This window comes from Hypanus sabinus, chromosome 14 (assembly GCF_030144855.1).
Source record: "Hypanus sabinus isolate sHypSab1 chromosome 14, sHypSab1.hap1, whole genome shotgun sequence".
Classification (NCBI taxonomy): domain Eukaryota; kingdom Metazoa; phylum Chordata; class Chondrichthyes; order Myliobatiformes; family Dasyatidae; genus Hypanus; species Hypanus sabinus.
This window is the reverse complement of record NC_082719.1, coordinates 18,783,881-18,803,636: the sequence shown is the minus strand read 5'-3', so window position 1 is coordinate 18,803,636 and position 19,756 is coordinate 18,783,881. Positions and strand designations below refer to the sequence as shown.

General features: G+C 42.1%; 1 protein-coding gene across 1 annotated transcript in view; it reads right to left on the bottom strand.

The window, feature by feature from the left end:
- The window catches only part of LOC132404575 (N-acylethanolamine-hydrolyzing acid amidase-like), a 37,722-nt gene extending 19,132 nt beyond the window's left edge, over nt 1-18,590 (bottom strand). The window contains exons 1-8 of the mRNA XM_059988814.1: nt 18,306-18,590; nt 15,056-15,220; nt 13,580-13,706; nt 6,069-6,159; nt 3,798-3,874; nt 2,256-2,428; nt 1,398-1,460; nt 1,241-1,307 (exon numbers count right to left, since the gene is read on the bottom strand). Of these exons, the coding sequence (XP_059844797.1) occupies nt 1,241-1,307; nt 1,398-1,460; nt 2,256-2,428; nt 3,798-3,874; nt 6,069-6,159; nt 13,580-13,706; nt 15,056-15,220; nt 18,306-18,484 (942 nt within the window). The 5' untranslated portion in view covers nt 18,485-18,590. The remainder of the gene's footprint in view (nt 1-1,240; nt 1,308-1,397; nt 1,461-2,255; nt 2,429-3,797; nt 3,875-6,068; nt 6,160-13,579; nt 13,707-15,055; nt 15,221-18,305) is intronic.
- Nucleotides 18,591-19,756: the final 1,166 nt, after the last annotated feature.

Sequence of the window (19,756 nt, the reverse complement as noted above, 5' to 3'; positions counted from 1 at the left end):
ACACTGGTGCTCACTACATGGTCTGCTCCACACTGGAGAAACCCAACACAGTTCAGTTCCCATCACTCTATGGGTTTCCTCCAGATGCTCTGCTTTCCTTCCACATCAAAAACACTGGTTTCAATTGCCACTATAAGTTGACCCTTGTATATAGGTAAGTGTCAAAATCTGGGAGGGATCTGATAGGAATTTGAGGGGAATAAAATTGGATTAATGTAGGATTGATATAAACAGATCCCTGATTGGTGGTGGGGTGGAGATACGTCTCTACCAAAGAAGGTGTTCCAACCCTCCACTAACTTGCAGGTCACCCTTGGGTAAGGTGAAGCACCTGATTAGTCCTTCGATCAGGGTCACAGGATTTCATGGGAGCAGCTGGTGGACGGCTGTATGAGCACATGGTTCAGATCACGGGTGCTAGTTATGTGATCGGTAGCACCAGGCAGATGATCTCAGAATCTATCGACCATGGCTGGGGTCACCTTTCTTGTAAAGCCACTGCCCAGAAGAAGGCAATGGCAAGCGACTTCTGTAGAAAAATTTGCCAAGAACAATCATGGTCACCATGGTCACCATGATCGCCTACATCATACAACAGGCCACATAATGATGATGATGAATCCTAGTCCATCTAAGAATATGAGACAATGATCCAGAGGTGTGGCAGTTTGAGAATTTGAGTTCAGTTTAAAAGAAATTGAAGTAAAAAGCAGGAAGCAGCAAAAATGACAATGGAACTTTCAAACCCAAACTGGTTCACCAAATCAGGTTAGGGCAGCTAATCCACTGTCCTTATCTGCTCTGGCCAATTTCATCACTGCCTTCAAAAATGGCCAAAAAAAAACCAGTCAACAAATACTGCTTCAAGGGGGAAACTTAACACTTTTTCAGATGGACAATAATTGCTTGTCTTGACAGAGGCATCCACATATCAAATACAACTAAAGTTGGTCTCTGTCTTGAACAACATCATAAATAATAATGCCAGAGGAAGGTATCAGAGAACTTTCTGTACCTGGGGGGGGGGGGGTCAAAAACAAAAAGGTAAAAGTAATAAAAAGTTCACAAAGAGAAAATGATCTAAATAGTACAATTTATACAAGTACTCCTTTTGGTAGTCACCACCCCAGCCTATGCTTTAATTTCCTTTCACCTTTGATTGATATATATGTTTACAATTAACATTCATACCTCATCTTGGACTCCAATAATAAATAGAGTTGGAACCACTGGGACTCACCTTGAAAATTGTATTTAGATTGATGTTCTTTTGTGTTGTAGCATTTAGAACACAAATGGCTGGTGTCCTTGAGAAAACAAAACAAATATGTAAATGCAAAAGCTGTATAAGACAGCTGTGCAATGATTTAAAGGTTTGAAAACATGGGAACATTCACCTTCTGTCATCCCATGGAGGTGGAGGTCTCCAATGATCATAGTTCGTCGCTACCCTGTACCATCTATGTAAATGAGGGAAAAAAAATAACTTCACCAGGAGATGCTTTCAGAGTTAGATGAATCTAAATAAAAACAACTTATTCACTAATCTGCTGGGAAACAGAATCTGGGTATTAAATTCTCTAAATGCAAACCATTAATACAATTCTTATGGAACAATTGAGTGTGCTGCCTTGATAGACTCCTAACTGTAGCCTGAGCAGCATACTAGGAGATATGGCAAAGATCAACAGCAGATTGGTGTGAGCCCAAGCTGAAATACCATGATCACCATAATGTTAGAACAGTGAAAATGCACACGTGGGACTCTATCTGAACGAGGTTAGAGGTCTCATGGAGGACAAAGAATGCAGTTTGGTTGGTGATGTTTTAAATAGCAAGCTGTCAGTCAAAATGAGGACAAATAAATTTGGTAGATCTGTGAGAAATAATACTTTTTTTCTGATCAGTGAACTTGGAAAATCTAACTGCATGCTAATTTTGTATCTTATGCTAGTGGTTGCTGTGGAGAGTTTTACAGTGGATAGCAGGTGTTAAGATAAATAAAATTCTCACCAAAGGGTCAGGAATTAATTCTTATCTGGAAATATGTGCAAAATTCCTCTAAGCTTTGCCAGTTTTCAATTGCACAGGCCCTATTTCTTTTGGACTTTTGTGAAAGAATTTCTAGGGAAGAATCACAAACAGCTACTTCTAGTAAATATTGTACTTTGCCGGCGGTTCAGCTGAATAAACCACCTAAAAGGAGAATCTCCCCACACATTGCCTGAATCTTAGTATTTTCGTTTTTTACTTACTGTCCTTTAGTAGACTTCAAAGGCCAGATATCAATAGGCCTTTCAGGTTCCCTTGTAATAATGACACCTTCATTCAGCTTGACACCACCTAATATGAAGTACACATTTGCAGTAATGGGAGAATAGGACAACTTCTGTAATGCAGCTTGAAAGTCCACAGCTTCTCTAAGAGTCTGAAGAAACAAGAAAAACAGACATCTTTTATTATTAGTTTAGAGATTGTCAATTTCACTCATTGTCAGTTCAATTCCCTCTCCTCACTCCACCTTGCTGACTGTGTGTGACTTCATTAAGAACACATCCAGACATCAGAAATACTTTATTGAGCCCATGGGAAATTGGGTTTTGTTACAGCCACACCACCCAAGAATAGTGTAGAAATATAGCAATATAAAACCATAAATAATTAAATAGTAATAAGTTAATCATGCCAAGTGGAAATAAGTCCAGGACCAGCCTATTGGCTCAGAGTGTCTGACACTCCAAGGGAGAAGTTGTAAAGTTTGATGGCCACAGGCAGGAATGACTTCCTATGATGCTCAGTGTTACATCTCGGTGGAATGAGACTCTGGCTGAATGTACTCCTGTGCCTGACCAGTACATTATGGAGTGGATGGGAGTCATTGTCAAAGATGGCATGCAACTTGGACAGAATCCTCTTTTCAGACACCACCGTCAGAGAGTCTAGTTCCACCCCCACAACATCACTGGCCTTACGAATGAGTTTGTTGATTCTGTTGGTGTCTGCTACTCTCAGCCCTGTTCGTTTATTGGCCCTGTCCACACTGCCTTCAGCTCCTCTGTTGCTAGCTTGCTGGAACCCAGTGATGGTCCTCATCCCACTCCAGACCTCTCTCATGTTGTTCTGCTGGAGGATTCACTCAAGCTTCCTTCTATACCTGTCTTTAGCTTCCCTGAGCTTGGCTTTCAGGTCCCTCTGTATTGTCCTCAGCTCCTCCCTATTTCCATCTCTAAATGCCACCTTTTTAATGTTCAGGATGGCCTTAATGTCCTTTGTTACCTATGGCACGTTATTTGAATAACAAAGGACAGTTCTTGCCGGAACATTGCAGTGCACACAGAAGTTGATGTAACCAGTGATGCACTCTGTGAGCCCATCAATATCCTCTCCATATGGCTCACAGAGTGCCTGCCAGTCTGTCGCCTCATAACAACCGTGGAGTGCCTCATAAGCCTCCCCCGACTGTTTCCTCATTGTCCTTGAGGTTGCAGGTCCAATGGTTGCAAATACTCATGGTATCATTATCAATGTTCTTAGCAGGTTTGAGTGTATAATCCTGGCTGAAGCTTCAGAGTATTACCAAGGGAGTGTATCACCCAGGGACTGTTGAACTGTCAATGGTACCATCTTTCTAATGAAATGGTAAGCTAAGACCCTCAAATTAGTTTCAAACAATATGTCAGTGTTATTCACAGAAGAGTATCTGTCAACCAACATCAGGAAAGAACTTGCCTTATTGTAAATATATGATGTTGTTCATGAGGGCTTTTTTGTTAATAAAGTCAATGAAAATTACTTACATCTCTAATCACCCAGCTGGGAGAACGATTTCTCTTCAGAAAACTAGCAATTGCAATATTCCACCCCATACCTTTAGCTGAAATGAAATAATAATTACATAGAACTGACTCCAATGTCATGTAAAGGAGGCTTGTTTGACTATTCAACCTGACATATTAAAATATAAACAGCAAAAACATAACAGTAGAACCACTGAAGTACTGCATTACTGTTCCTTGGTTCTGTAAAATATTGTACTTACTCAAAACCAAGAACTGAAATATAATTCAAATAGATGGAAAAAGCAGATATCATACAGTAAATGGCAGGACCTATGGAAGCACTGATGTACAGAGGGATCTTGGAGTGCAAGTCCAGAATGCCATAGAAGTGGCAACATGTATGATAGGTTAGTGAAGAAGGTATTTGGCATGTTTGCCTTCATTAATAAGGACACCAAGTGTAAAAATCTGTAAGTTATGTTGCATCTGTGCAAAAGTTTAGTCAGGCCACATTTGAGGTATCATAAACATGAGCATCCACATCCAATTCTCTGCAACTTCTGCCATCTCTAAAGGGATTCTATCACTAAACATATCTTTGTCTCCTCGCCCACCCTGCTTTCCACAGGGATCAATTGCTCCCTCCATGATTCCCTTGTCCATTCATCCTTCCATGCTAATCTCCCTCCTGTCACTTATCCCTGCCAGCTGCCTCTCCCACATTATAAATTAGGGGACCATTTCTTTGAGCACCCCCTCTCCATTGACCTAAAGCAGAACTACCTGATGGTCAAACATTTTAATTTGATTCCTATTCTTGTTCCAACATGTCAATCCATGGCCTCTCTTGTGCCAAGATGAGGCCACCCTCAGGGTGGAGCAGCAACACCTTCTATTCCATCTGTGTAGCCTCCGATCTGATGGCATAAATATTGATATCTGCATCCAGTAAAAAAAACACCCTCCCCCTCCCCTCTTCTTCTATTTCCCACTCTGGCCTTTTATCCCTTCTCACCTAGCTATCATTTTCCCTGGATCATTCCTTTCTTTCATTTCTCCAATGGTCCACTCTCTTCTCCTATCAGATTCCTACCAGTCCAGCTCTTTATCTTTCCTACCCACCCCAGTTTCACCTATCAATTTCTAGCTGGTCCACCTTCCCTTCTCCCTGCCTTTTTATTCTGGCATCGTCTCCCTTCCTTTCAGTCCTGAAGAAGGGTGCCAGACCAAAATGTCGACTGTATATTTGTTTCCAAAGATGCTGCCTGATCTGCTGAGTTCTTTCTGGAGATTGTGTGTGTTGCTTTGAAGTATCATATATAGTTCTAATCAACACATTATAGGAAGGATGTGAAGGATTAGGTATTGAAGATGTACATAGGATATTGCCTGGATTGGTGTGTGTTGGCTATAAGGAGAGATGGGACAAACTTGTGTTGCTTTTGATGGAGCACTAGAAGCTGAGGGGTGACCTAATAGAAGCAAATAAAATTAAGATAAGCAGAGATGAAATAGATAGTCAGAGTCCTTTTTCCAGGGAGAAATGTTCAATATTGGAGATCATATTTTATAGGTGAAGGGGGAAAGTTTATACAAAGAATGGTGGGGATATGGTGGAAACGGATATGATGGTAATGTTTAAGAGGCATTTAAACACATAAATAAGCTGGGAAAAGAGAGCTATAAGACAGTGAAGGCAATGGGATTTGATTAGCTGGGATTAAGATTCGCTTTGTAGGCCAACAAGCTTGTTCCTGCACTGTACTACTTTCTGGTCTATTTTGGTCTCAAAGTTCTCAAGACACACAAAGCAGAATTCACTTAACATTTAACAAAACCTTTTGGAACCGTGGTAAATCAGGACATATCCACCGAGAGAGAATTGGCAGTTGCCTGCTACAAATAAGTGCAGTTGGTTGGAAAAATATCTACTATACACATGTAATTGTTTTGATGCTTTTGGCATGACTACATTTAAAAGACAACTGCGACCTGAATTGAAATGTGTAGACCTAGCATTGTTAGTAGCAACTGGAAATAATGCCATCTTTATATTTTGACCAATTCTATTAGTTACAACTAATGAAAATCCTCCCACACTGAGAGGAGTGGAAATCCTTTTAGAGCATAATGGAATGAAATCTACTTGGCAATTGAGGCTAATTCATATAACTCTAAACAACTTGTCAAATTTATCAAATACTAGATGAAACTTATGGTATTGGGTTTACATAGCACTAATTCTAATGAGTAGGTTTATCAAGACAAGAGTAACAAAGTTCAACACACCTCTTTCGTTTGCTGTAATGGAAAACTTATTTGGTTTTTGCCCAGTCCATAAACCTACAAAACCAAGGAATGTTGTCCCTGTGTAAACAATCTGAATTTAAAAAAGGGACACAGTTAAGACTTTGGCAGCAAGGAAAACAGCATTAAATTGTAGGATATAAGCAATCAGAAAATATAATCAAAACCAGCTCAACAGCATGTCGGAAAATATTCCAGTATACAGGTGTCCCCTGCTTTACGAATGTTCACTTTACACCACTTCGTTTTTACAAGAGACCTATATTAGTATCCTGCTTTCGCATTACAAAGAGCATTTTTGCTTTTACAAATAATTTTCCCATATAAATTAATGGTTCTTTGCTTTACGCCATTTCGGCTTAAGAAAAGTTTCATAGGAACGCTCTACCTCTGTAAAACGGGTGGGGGGCACCTGTAGATTAAAGTAATTATCACAAGAGATGGTCTCAATTAAAAGGAGGGTTGGCAAAAATGGACAAGAGTTGTATTACATCTAAGTACACTTTATTCCTCTAGCAAACAAATGGTGACATTGTTTATAAGACCATAAGACATAAGAGCAGAATTAGGCCATTTGGCCCATTGAGTCTGCTCTGCTATTCAATACAGCTGATCCTTTTTTTCTCCTTCTCAACATCATTTCCCAGCCTTCTCCCTGTAACCGTTGATGCCATGTCCAATCAAGAACCTATCAATCTCTGCCTTAAATACACCCAACAACCTGGCCACTACAGTGGCTCATGGCAACAAATTCACCACCCTCTTGCTAAAGCAATTTCTCTGCATCTGTTTTGAATGAACACCCTTCTATCCTGAGGATGTGCCCTATTCTCCTAGACTCTCCCACCATGGGAAACATCCTTTCCACATCTACTCTGTCTGGACCTTTCAACATGCAAAAGGCTTCAATGAGATCCTCCCTCATACTTCTAATTTCCAGTGAGTACAGACCCAGAGCCATCAAATATTCCTTGTCTGATAACCCTTTCCTTCCTGTAATCATTGTTGTGAACCTCCTCTGGATCCTCCCCAATGCCAGCACATCTCTTCTAGGATGAAGAGCCCAAAACTGTGCGCAATACTCAAGGTGAGACCTCACCAGTGCCTAATAAAGCCTCAGCACCAAATCCCTGCTCTCATATATATAAAATCTCACGGGCAGGTGCCTGGGAAGAACAACCATGTCAGAAGGTCCGGAGGTGGGAGGCCGGTCCCTCCGCGCGGGCTGTGCCACTTCCATTAGAGAATCCAGGTAAAATGGACAAGCTTGAGACGATCCACATAAAAACTATCCGGAATATCTCCAGAGTCCAGTGTAAAAAAACTTAACCCCCATTTCCACAAGTGGAACGCGCTGCAGAGGACCCGTAACTCATAAACACATATTTCACCTCCTAGAGACCTGGCAAGAGGCGCGACCGTGGCTGGCCATATTGCGTTGTGGGCACCGGAGCGAAAGTTCTGGCGCTGTCCAGAGAAGCCGCCCACCGCTGTGAAGCGTACCGTGGATGTTGGGAGAAACTCTCCCGGCACCCGCAGGGATTGCTCGAAAACGACCTCTGCAGAAGAGGGCTGAAGGGCCGCCTTCAGGTCCAACATGACCCACAGCAGTCTGTCCATGCATGGAGAGCGGCTGTCACTGAACGGTGCAACCGCTCACACAGGCCATCAGCCTGAGGGTGATAAGCCATGGTCCGGTGCAGTTTGACCCCAGATCACGGACAACCACCCACCAAAGCCCGGACATAAGCTGTGTCCCTCGGTCTGAAGAGACATCCGACGTTACGCGGTACCAAACCGAGCGAACCGCCGTGGCCGAGATGGACGACAGAGGCACTGCCTCCAGCCCAGCCAACGTGTCGTCCTACCAACGATTGCGAGGAGGTGAGTAAATCTGCGGAGACGGGACAGGGGTTAATGGGCCAACCAAATCCCCATTCCCCTGGTCGAAACGCCGCGCAGGGACCGCGAAAGGAGCCTTGGCGCGTCAATGCACCTTCCCGCGTTAACATGGCCAAACAAGCAGTCAGTCCCTACCACCCTTCTTTAGCCTGCGCGGTGGTGAGAAAGCCCGTGGATCACGTCAAAAATGCACCACTGCGGTCGCCCCCTGTCGAACCTGCACGGTCAGGTCCAAAATCTGATCTGTCACCATCGGAGCGTAGTCCACGCCCAAATGGACAGCACCAGTGAAGGGCCAGGAAAGGCAGACAGTCAGCCACGAGGTTTCACTTCGCCGCGAAGTACTGGATCACCATGGTGAACTCTGAAATAAAAGAACGATGGTGCTGCTGTCGACCAGACCAAGAGTCAGAGACCTTAGTCATGGCAAATGTCTTTTGATCCACAAATGGCTTTTGATCCACAAAAGTCGTAAATGGATGGCCCTCTAGGAGCAAACAAAAATGCTGCTCTGACAAGTACAGGTTGAGAAGCTCATGGTCAAATGTGCTGTAATTGTGCTCCTAGGGGCAAAGCTGACAGCTAAAAAAGCTTGCCAAATGGCGTTGATCAACTGTTCATGCACCATCCAATCTGACACATCAGTGGTGAGAGCAACCAGTGTGTCTGGGAGAAGTTACACCAGCAGTGTTGCATTACACAATGCCTGCTTAGTATCTGAGAACACCTTGGAACTTTCTTATGTCCAGTCCATGACATGCTTGGCCACTCTGCCCTTAAGGGCCTTGTAGAGGGGGCACAAGAGCTGAGCCACTTTGGGGACAAAACTGTGATAAAACTTCACCATGCCCAAAAATTCCTGCAGGGCCTTAACAGTGACTGGCCAAGGGAAGCGCTTTATGGCCTCAACTTTAGCCGACAGGAGTACTGCCTCTGCTACATTGATGTGGTGTCCGAGGAAATTGACCGTGAACAGCCCAAACTGGCTCTTTGTCGGGTTGATGATAAGACCGTGTTGACTAAGGCGTTCAAAAAGGGTTCTCAAGTGTTAGAGATGTTCACCCCTAGAAGAGCTGGCTATCAAAATGCCATCTAGGTTTACAAACAGGAATGGCAAATCCCTGAGAACATTGCCCATGGGATGCTGAAAGGTCTGGTCTGCATTCTTCAGCCCAAATGGCATTCAAAGGAACTCAAACAAATCAAACGGTGTAATAACGCTGGTTTTAGGAATGTCACTCAGGTGGACCTGGTTAAAACCATGAACGAGGTCCACCTTTGAGAAAAAAACTTTCCCTTCCAGGTGGGCAGAGATATGCTGGATGTGCAGGTTTGGTTATTGGTCAGGGGTTGTGACGTTGTTGAGGTGTTGGTAATTGCCACATGGACATGGCTTTCACATGACATGGAGAGGGGAAGCCCATAGACTGCTGGACTGCCTGATGATGCCAGGTGCACCATGCCGTCAAACTCAGCTTTGGCGACAGATACCCTTTCTGGATTGTGGTGCCTAGGTGAAAAGGTGGCCGGTGGTGAGGATGTGGTGCTCTACCCTATATTTAGCAGTGGAGGAGGAAAATGTGTACTCAGTCAGGTCCTGGAACTCAGCAAGGAGGTGGAGGAAATCATCAGGGGTGGAAAGGATGCTGGACTTTGAAGTGCCGGTGGGGTTGAGTGTGCCAGAGAGGGAGTGGAAAGTCTCTGCTTTGATGAGGCGCTGGTTCTGGATGAAAACAAGAAGGCTGTTGCCACAGAGGAAGTCGGCCCCCAGCTGGGGTGTAGACACCACTTCTAACACAAAATTCCAGCATGACTTCTACCCTCTGAAGCCCAATGCCACATTCACCAAAAGTCCGGATGGCACTGCTGTTCGCAGCCTCGAGAGACGGTCCATATTCCCCAGCTTGTATGTCCAATTTCGACATGGGCAGGATGCTCACCTGAACACCTGTGTCACAGAGGAAATGGTGCTCAGAAACAGAGTCTGATCTGCTGACACCCATGGCAGCTAACAGGCACTGGCTGTTCTGTTTCTCAACTCCTTGAAGCTGCAGGGTGCTTAGCATTTCTTAACTCTTGTCCCAAACCACGCATTTTAGAAACCGGGTAGGAGCCACGGTGAATGTCTCGTGTTCAAGTGGAGACATCTGTCTCCATTGTCGCACAGGCCCTCTTGGTGACAGAAAACACCTTGTTAGTCTCTCTCACTAGAGCCCAGAGGTTTTTGAGGGGAGAGCCACCCAGAGCCAATTGGACCTCACCTGTTATTTGTTGCAGGAAAAACTCTCTGAAGATGAAACACAGCTGATGTCCACAAAGGAGGGACAACATGTGGTCCATCAACTTCGATGGCTTGGAGTCACCTCAGCCAGGCAGTGAGAGGAGCCGACAGGCACACTCAGACTTGGAAAGTTTAAAGGTCTCCAGAAGGAGTTGCTTAAGAGTCTCGTACCTGCTGACGTCTGGTGGTTGCTGCAGGATGCTCATCACTCTGGTCACCATAGAGTTATCTAACACTGCAACGTCGTCGTAATATTTTGTGCTGTCTTGTGAGATTCCCTGCACTGTAAACTGGGCCTTTGCCTGAATGAACCAGATGACAGCATGTTCCTGCCAGAACCCAGGAACCTTGAGAGCAACTGCGTTTGTGGTCATGATTGTAAAATGAGTGAAATCACTCCGGAATCGTCCGGAGGAGCATTGGGGTCACCAATGTGATAAGAAAAACCCACCCCCAAAACATAATAATATACAACATAACATGTAACATACACAGCAAACTTAACCCTCAACAGTCTGGGTGAATTCTGCCTGATGAAATTAAGGAGTCTCTACAATATCATATTAACATTAAGTTTTGTAATATCTTGGTATTTATCTATTTCCATCTCTGCAACTATGAAGCTGTAAATGTAACAATTTCCAGCTTAACAAAGACATGCATATAAGCATTTTCTCTTTCAATATTTTTATTAATTTTCTGTATAGAAGAATACAGAGTACAGTAACATATATAAAAATAGATTAAATATTATCAAATACATTATATTTGAATCACACTTGGAATCTCATTAGCCTGTATTCATGTAAGTTAATTTAAATTGTAATATTGAAATGTGGTAATTTTATTGTACAAACAAAATAATCTAATCTCACTACCAAGATTGAAGCTGTTTGGTAAAGAAAGAAAAAAGGAAAAAAAAAACCCTTATCGTATAGTGAAATATGTTATTAGCCAATATCTGTACTTTAAGAGCAAATCAAAGGTTTGTTAAAAAGCATTTTAACAACAAAAAGATTATCTTAGTTCTATATATGATGGTGTTAACCATGCTAAACAAATAAACCTGTGATGAAATTGAGATTTGCAAGAAAGGATTCTACAGAAATGTCAAGACCAGGATTGCAAGGGACAAAATTGGTCAGAATGGTAACCTATACGTGAAGGCAAAAGGGATTGGGGAGATCTTAAATGGATTTTTTGCATCTGTATTTACTCAGGATATCGATACAGAGTCTTCAGGAGTGAGGTCATGGACGTGATACTGATTACAGAGGAGGAGATCTCCAGGGCCTGACAAGATATTCACTCGGACCTTGTGGGAGGCAAGTGCAGGAATTGCAGGGGCCTTAGCAGAGATATTTAAGTTATCCTTAGTGATGGGCGAGGTGCTGGAAGATTCGAGGATAGTTAATGTTATCTATCCCGCTGTTTAAGAAAGGCTCTAAAACTAAACCAGGAAGTTATAGACCAATAAGCCGTACATCAGTATGGGAAAGTTATCGGAAGGTATTCTAAGGGACTGGATATATGAGTATTTGGATAGACAGACTGATTAAGGATAGTCTGCATGGCTTTGTGTGGTAGATCCTGTCTAAACAATCTTTTAGAGTTTTTCGAGGAAGTTACCTGGAAAGTTGATGAAGGCAAGGCAGTGGATGTTGTCTAAATGGACTTTAACAAGGCATTTTACAAGGTCCTGCATGGGAGGTTGATCAGGAAAGTTCAGTCACTTGGCATTCAGGATGAGGTAGTAAATTGGATTAGACATTGGCTTTCGGCAGAAGCCAGAGAGTGGTAGTAGATGGTTGCCCCGGACTGGAGGCCTGTGACAAGTGGAGTGCGGCAGGGATTGGTGCTGGGTCCATTGTTGTTTGTCATCTATTTCAAAAACCTGGATGGTAATGTGGCTAATGGGATCAGAAATTTGCAGATGACACCAGTATTGGGGGTGTAGTGGACACCAAGAAAGACTATCAGAGCTTGCAGCAAGATCTGATCCAGCTGGCAGATGGAATTTAATGCAGACAAGTGCGAGGTTTTGCTCTTTGGCAGGACCAGTTAGGGTAGATCTTACACAGTGAATGGTAAGGCACTGAGGAATGTGGTAACACAAGGAGATCTAGAAATACAGGTCAATAATTCATTGGAAGTGGTGGCACAGGTAAATATGTTCGTAAAGAAAGTTAATGGCGCATTGGCCTTCATAAATCAAAGTACTGAGTACAGGAGATGGGATGTTATGTTGAAGTTGTATAAGACACTGGTGAGGCCTAACTTAGAGTATTGTGTGTAGTTTTGGTCACTTACCTACAGGAACGATGTAAGTAAGTTTGAAAGAGTACAGAGAAAACTTACAAAGATCTTGCTGGGTCTGGAGGACCTGAGTTATAAGGAAAGATTGAATAGGTTAGGACTTTATTCCTTGGAGTGCAAAATACAGAGAGGAAATTTGTTGGAGGTATACAGAATTATGAGGGGTATAGATAGGGTAAATGCAAGTAGTTTTTTTTCCACTGAGGATGGGACTACAACTAGAGGTCATGGGTTAAGTGTGAATGGTCAAAAGTTTAAGGAGAACACGAAGGGAAACCTCTTCACTCAGAGGGTCATGAGAGTGTGTAATGAGCTGTCAGTACAAGCACATGTGAGCTCAATTTCAATGTTTAAGAGAATTTGGATAGGTACATGAATGAGAGGGGTGTGGAGGGTTATGGTTTTAGTGCAGCTTGATGTGATTAGGCAGTTTAAATGGTTTGGCAGGCACTAGATGGGCACAAGGACCTCTTTCAGTGCTGCACTTTTCTATGATTTACAGATCAATTCATCAAATTAAATAACTACAATGTATCAGTGTGGTATTAACAGTGCAATATTTTCAGACTGCTCAAATTTAGGTTGATTTATATTTATATTTTATTATGTGCAACACACACAAAATGCTGGAGGAACTCAGCAGGTCAGGCAGTATACAGGAAAAGAGTACAGTCACCATTTCAGGCCGAAACGTCAACCCTACTCTTTTCCTAGATGCATTTTGTGTGTGTTGCTCGGATTTCCAGCATCTGCAGATTTTCTCTTGTTTATATTTTATTACTTGGTTTAACATCACAAAATAAATTCTTATTGTTTCAAATGTCTTATCACTGGAAACAGAGCTAGCTTTTCTACAGATAAGCACAGAAATATTCAAAATATTAGAAAACTGTAAACACAGATTTTATCCCAATACGTCAAATCTGGATATTCCAGCAATTTAAAAGGTTACATTTCTTTTCTATTTATTGTTTTAATTAATGTATACACCTACCTGACCACTGCTTACAAATTGCACGTCAATTGTGATGGCCGTTAAAATATCAGTAAATGCGTAGTCCATATTTCTACCGTGGTAAATCTTTCCTGTTGAGTCTTGTGCGACAATACTGGTGCAATATCTGTGAGCAATGACATAAGTTACACATCAGCTCAAAGACACATCTGCTGGTATTGTCCAAAAATTGGGTTTGCAGCTTCACTTATTGTCTGCATTCCAGCTGTATATTGGTGGAATCCTGGAGAGTGATTACAAGACATCAGTTCATCATATCAGGTCACAGCTGACATGCAATTGAAGCTGCTCCCCCAGAGCTCTGAACTTTGAAATGCTTTGACAGAAGACAAGGATGAGAATTACCTCGTAACCTGTCAGAGCTGTTAAAGAATTTAAGTTGTTTTTGTTTCTGATAGTCAGAGACATTCCAAATCTACCAAGCTATTAATTAATAACAGCAAAACAGTGCACTAAAAACACAAAAGAAATCCACAAGTCATTGCAAACAGAACTTCCTTATTTTGCAGGCCAAGCTCAAGACAGGCTAGGAGGTGAGGGCAGTATACTGTTACTCAGTAGATGAGACTCCAAGCCGGAGACACAAAGCCAGGCATAAGCTTGGAGAAGAATGTATCTCCAGGGAATCCAACTAAAATTAGGGTTCACCACTGGACTCCAGGTGGAAACAATTGATGGAGCTTAGTGACTGATGTGGCAATATCTGTTGCTCAGTAAGCTCTGGATAGTTTCAGGATTTACTTCACTGTGAATGGCCATAGTCTGGTGGTTCATTTTGGAACTCTGGTCGGAGCCAGCAAGATTTGCCTCAGTCACCAAGGTTATACCTTAAACTCTTCACTGGGAGGCATGAACTGAAGGAGATATTAGGATGACTAGTCAGAAGCCAGTCCAAAGAAGCGGGTTTAATAAAAAGATCTTAAAGGAGGTGAGGACGCTGAAATGTCTGGGTAGAATATGCAACTAATGCTGGGGTTGGAGAGAAAATTGCACACCAGGATTCCAATATAGTGTCTATTTTACTCACTGTTCCAGATCCCATTTTGCTTTGGGAGCACAGAACTACTTTTCTGTAAGCTTGCCAATAAAAGGATGATATATATGTAATAGTTGCTTATTGTTTGATTCAGTTTTATTGCTGTTAATCCATTTACTGTATATGAAATAGTTTAATGCTGGTGTTAACATAATACTATTTGGAGATTATGTCAGCTAGAACTCATAATATACCTTTCTTAAATATTACGTTGTTGTGTATATTCTCTCAGGCCATTATTTTATAATGTGATAGCTTACCTTTTTATATGATGTCAACAAAAAAAAACAGTGACCTGAAATAAATTGTGTCTCAATGTATATTGGTACAAATTGTGATCTACTTGGATTGCAGTATTTAACTATATGACTATCCTCATAAAATAAAATAAAGAAGCTAATACCTCAAGGAGCACATACCCAGAAGCTTCATAGGCAAGATTGATAAGAAGTCCTTCTCCAAGATTTACACCAAGGAATTTACAGATTCCTTCGATTTCTCCTCGATAGGGCTCTGGTAATAAATACTTCAGTATGGGTGCTAGCCAGTTAATAACATTAGTCACCCATTTTGGAACAACAGAGCTGTAAGTTAAAAGTACATTTGATTTGAGCATATTTTCATTATTTTTACTAAAACAGCTAAGAAATAAGCCTAACAAATGAATAATCATATGAATGAAACAGAACAGCTTTCTCATTTTTCAGTTTTCTCTATGCTACCAATAGTAATCACAATGAAATGTTGCTCACATTCATACTAAAGTTTTCTCTTTGCTCTGGTCTAACATTAGGAAAGGTTCACAGCATCGATGGTGATGATGCTTCTTGCAGTGTTATGTGTTTAACATATTTAAGTTGTCTATGTTCTCCCAAATTCTCCTCAAAACAACATAAAATATGGACTAAAGTAATATCTATGTGCCAATTGTCTAATAAAGACAAGTGTAAAGTACATTTAGCATAAATGTCCTAGAGTGAAGCAAGAGATAAAAAAAGTATGAATAATCTGGTCTTCAAAAGTAGATTAGTGGTGACAGCCAATAAAAAGTGAAAATGCAATTATGAAATTTAAATATGGGCACTGAACATAAAAGCAAGTGGATGATAATGGATCTGTGTAAAGGTTGAAGACACTCTTGAAAGGTGGAAGGTGGACCAGCTAGAAATTGATGGTGCTGGAATTTGGAAGGATCTCACTTGAAATTTCAACTGTCCATTTCCCAATGTTGATGCCATCTGACCCACTGAGTTCCTCTTTATGTGTAATTAAGCATGCATTTTGGGTGTGGTGCAAAAATTAGTGGAATATAGTGTGCAGTCACAAGTGATGATTAGAGCTAATAAAGATGAATTAGAATTTTTCAAGACAAAATAATACCAAATATAAATAAGAACAGGTTAACTGAAACAGCAATATTGTGCCTTTATATCTTCTTTTCACCATGAAATCAAACTGAAGCTGACCATGAATCAACTATCTTACAGAAGAATTCAATTCAATGTAGATAAATTATTCTATTTCTAATCCTAAATTTATGCTCCCTTACAATAAATTCACTAATTAATGTAAATAAGAGTTCACTGTTTACCTTCTCACTTTTTCATTATTTTAATTACAATTATCATTGCTTCAGTAATCATTAGACTGCCAAAGTCTACTGGAGGCAGGGTCAGGCAACATTTGTGGAGGAAATGGATAGTAAGCATTTGTGGATGAGATCCTCCATCACCTTCTCCAGCAATTTGATACTTGCTCTAGATTCCAGCATCTCTGTAATCACCTGTTTCAGCAATAGAAAGGTGGATGCTTCTGATAAACTCTCACAATACTCCACTGGCCAATACTATCGGGCTGTGACCTGTAGCACATTCAGCAGAAAGGTGGCTCCCCACACAAGCACCCTGTGTTCCTGTTCTGCCCCTGTGCTTGCTGATACAGGCTGGTCCCTTCCTTTTGTTTTGTTTCCCTTATTACTTCATACAGCACAGAAACAGATGTTTTCATGCCAACCATTTATACTAGTCCAATTTTCCAGCACTTCACCTGTAGCCATATGAGCCCTTACAATTCAATACTCATCTGGGATTGAGAAGATCATTTGAATTCTTAAGGCTTAAAAGAGCACTGCCATGTACTCTGCCTTCGTTGTCCCCTTGAGCAGAGTGTACCAGATTCCAAGCACCTTCTGGATGAAAAAAATTCTTCTTCCAATCTTCTCTAAGTCTCTACCACCTCATCTTAAACTCGAGTCCTCTGGTTTTGTACGCCTCTGCTATGGGGAACACTTTCTGACCATCCACTGTGTAAGACCATAAGGCATGGAAGCAAATTAAGCCATTCAGCCCATCCAGTGCTCTTCGGCATTCGATCATGGCTGAATTATTATCCCTCTCAACACCATTCTTCTGCCTTCTCTCTGTAACATTTGATGCCCTAACTAATCAAGGACTTGTCAAACTCCACTTCAAATATATTCAATGACAGCTTCCATAGCTGTCTGTAGCAATTAATTCCACAGACTCCTCCGTCATTTTTCTGAACTCTAGCGAGTACAGGCCCTGAGCCACCAACAACTCCCATGTTTCATTCCGAGAATCATTCTGGTGAATCGCCTTTGGACCGTCTCCAATGCAGGCACATCTCTTCTTAGATAAGGGGGCAAAAACTGCTCACAATACTCACTATGGTCTGACCATTGTTTTAAAAAACCTCAGCATCACATCCTTGCTTTTATAAAGGCTTGAACAGATTATATATGGCAAAGTTATTTCCCATTTACTTATTTACTTATTGAGATACAGTAGGGGATTCTAGGACAAGACGGGATGACTTCAGGATTGAAGGATGTCCATTTGGAACTAAGATGCGGAGAAATTACTTTAGTCAGAGGGTGGTAAATCTGTGGAATTTGTTGCCATGAGCGGCTGCGTATGCCAAGTCACTAGGGGTATTTAAGGCAGATATAGATAGGTTCTTGATTAGCCAGGGCATCAAAAGGTATGGGGTGAAGGCAGGGGAGTGGGGACGACTGGAAGAATTGGATCAGCCTATGGGATCAGACTCAATGGGCCGAATGGCCTACTTCTGCTCCAATGTCTTATGGTCTTCGTTTCTAGTCCTCCTGAAATGAATGCTAAGATCGCACCTGTTAAATGCGCTGGAATCCACCCTCATACTTCTGGTAAACTCCAGGGACCCAGTCCTCACGCTCTAGTGAAACTATTTCCGACGCTCCCTTTAAACTTGTGAGGAAAATTTAAATTCTGCTCTGTAATATCTTAAAGTGCAGAGTTAAAATTGTGTTGGCGTGTTTAATAAGAACATTCACATTAGCTCCCAGAATGCTGGGTTAACGGAGTTTTAACAATGTTAAAGTTTTAACATACCCTCTCTGCTCTTCTCTGCCCCAGTAAAAAGGTATCGGGATTATCTTCCTAACCACTTTATCTACCTGTGCTGCTGCCTTCCAGAGATCCTTGGACTTTGTCCCTTATTACTTACTATTTCTTGAGTTGCTGTCATTCATTGCCAGTGCCCTAATTTCCCTCCAAAGTGCGTCACCTCATCACTTTTCTATATATTTTACTTGCCGTTGCAAAGAGGGGCAAGGGGAGGTGGGAGGAGGGAGTTTTTGCCTTTGCCAGTGGTCGTGCTAAGCTTACCCACCTGACGATTTGTTGCGTGTAATTCCTCAGCTGGGCAGCGTCGTATTTTCGGAGCACCGGTTCCCAGCGCTGGCTGGGCGTCACGTCCAGGCTCACGTTAAAACGCGGGGCTAACGAATCGCCCCTCACTGCAGCCAACAAGCCCAACAGTAGTAACAGCAACTGCACGGACACATGCATCTCGCTTAGCAGTCGTTGGAGCGAAGAAGAGCGGTGGAAACTTAAATAGGGAACAGCTACTCAGTGCCCACAACAGGAAGTCCAGCCTCCTCCTGATAAACTCAGAAATAGCTGAACCATCACCCCGGAGCAAGAACTATGCACCAATCTTCATGTGTTACCCCAGCAGATCATCGCCGGCTCCGCGCAGAGTGCACTCTGCTAACGAGGTACCTCTCTCGTAAATTCCCCTCGACAGGCTTCCTTGGCCCATTTAGATCTGCACAGTATACATACACCCTGGAAGGTAGGGGAATGAGATGTTCTACAACTAGACCAGAGCTGAGAGTGTATGTTCAGTTTATTTGATGACTCCAAAATTACATAAGAAACAGGAACTGAAAGCCATGGATCTCGGAAGCCAGTTCTGCTATTCTGTAATTTCACAGCTGGTACAGTCTTGGCCTCAGAAACACAATACTCCTCTCCCCAGTCTCTTTGACTCCCTTATAACTCAAATATAGTTTTGATTATTTAGTCCCGCACCAGGATTGCTAGTCCAGGAGTGAAACATTAAGCCTCCTTGGTTGAGGAGACCTCAATTTGTCTCAGCTGTTTGTTCTAAGTACTCCTTCTGAGATTGGGCTTGAGGAGATCCAAGTGTGACAGCAAGGGACAACACATGAACAGTATAGCTGATGAATTTTTGGTTGTGGAGTGTGCTGAATTGCAATATGCAAGGAGGAAATTGATGAGTTTCTGATTCAGTGTGAGTATAGTGTGTTCTGCTGACATCGCTTGCAGTGCCTTCTTTAGACTAACTTTCCACCAGCCCATTTGTAGCTGAGTGGTACAGTGCAGGTGTAATATATCTCATTCTACTCATCTTCAGGAATTGCTGGAACTGTTTCCGCAACAAACCATGGACCATTGTCACTAACTAAGTGTCCTTGAGAAGAGGCTTCCCAAAACATCAACAGTGTGTGAAGCTATAGTGGAGCAGAGCCCATCTTTGCATTCATGCTGCTGTTGTTAATGGAACACACTTCGATGAATTGAAAATGGACCCCAGTGGTTGTGTCGTGGTTTCTCGTGCCCCACAAATGACCAGGAGACGCAGAAGATTCTTCAAGAAGGGTTAAACTTTAATTTGCAAATCAAAGCTGAGACAGTCATTGAGCTAGTCACTGATTGTCCACCGATCCTTGGACATAGCATGTTTTATAGCAATCTCCTGGTTTAGTTGCGTTAGCATATGCAATCGGTCTATAGTTGCGTACCACACACACATCC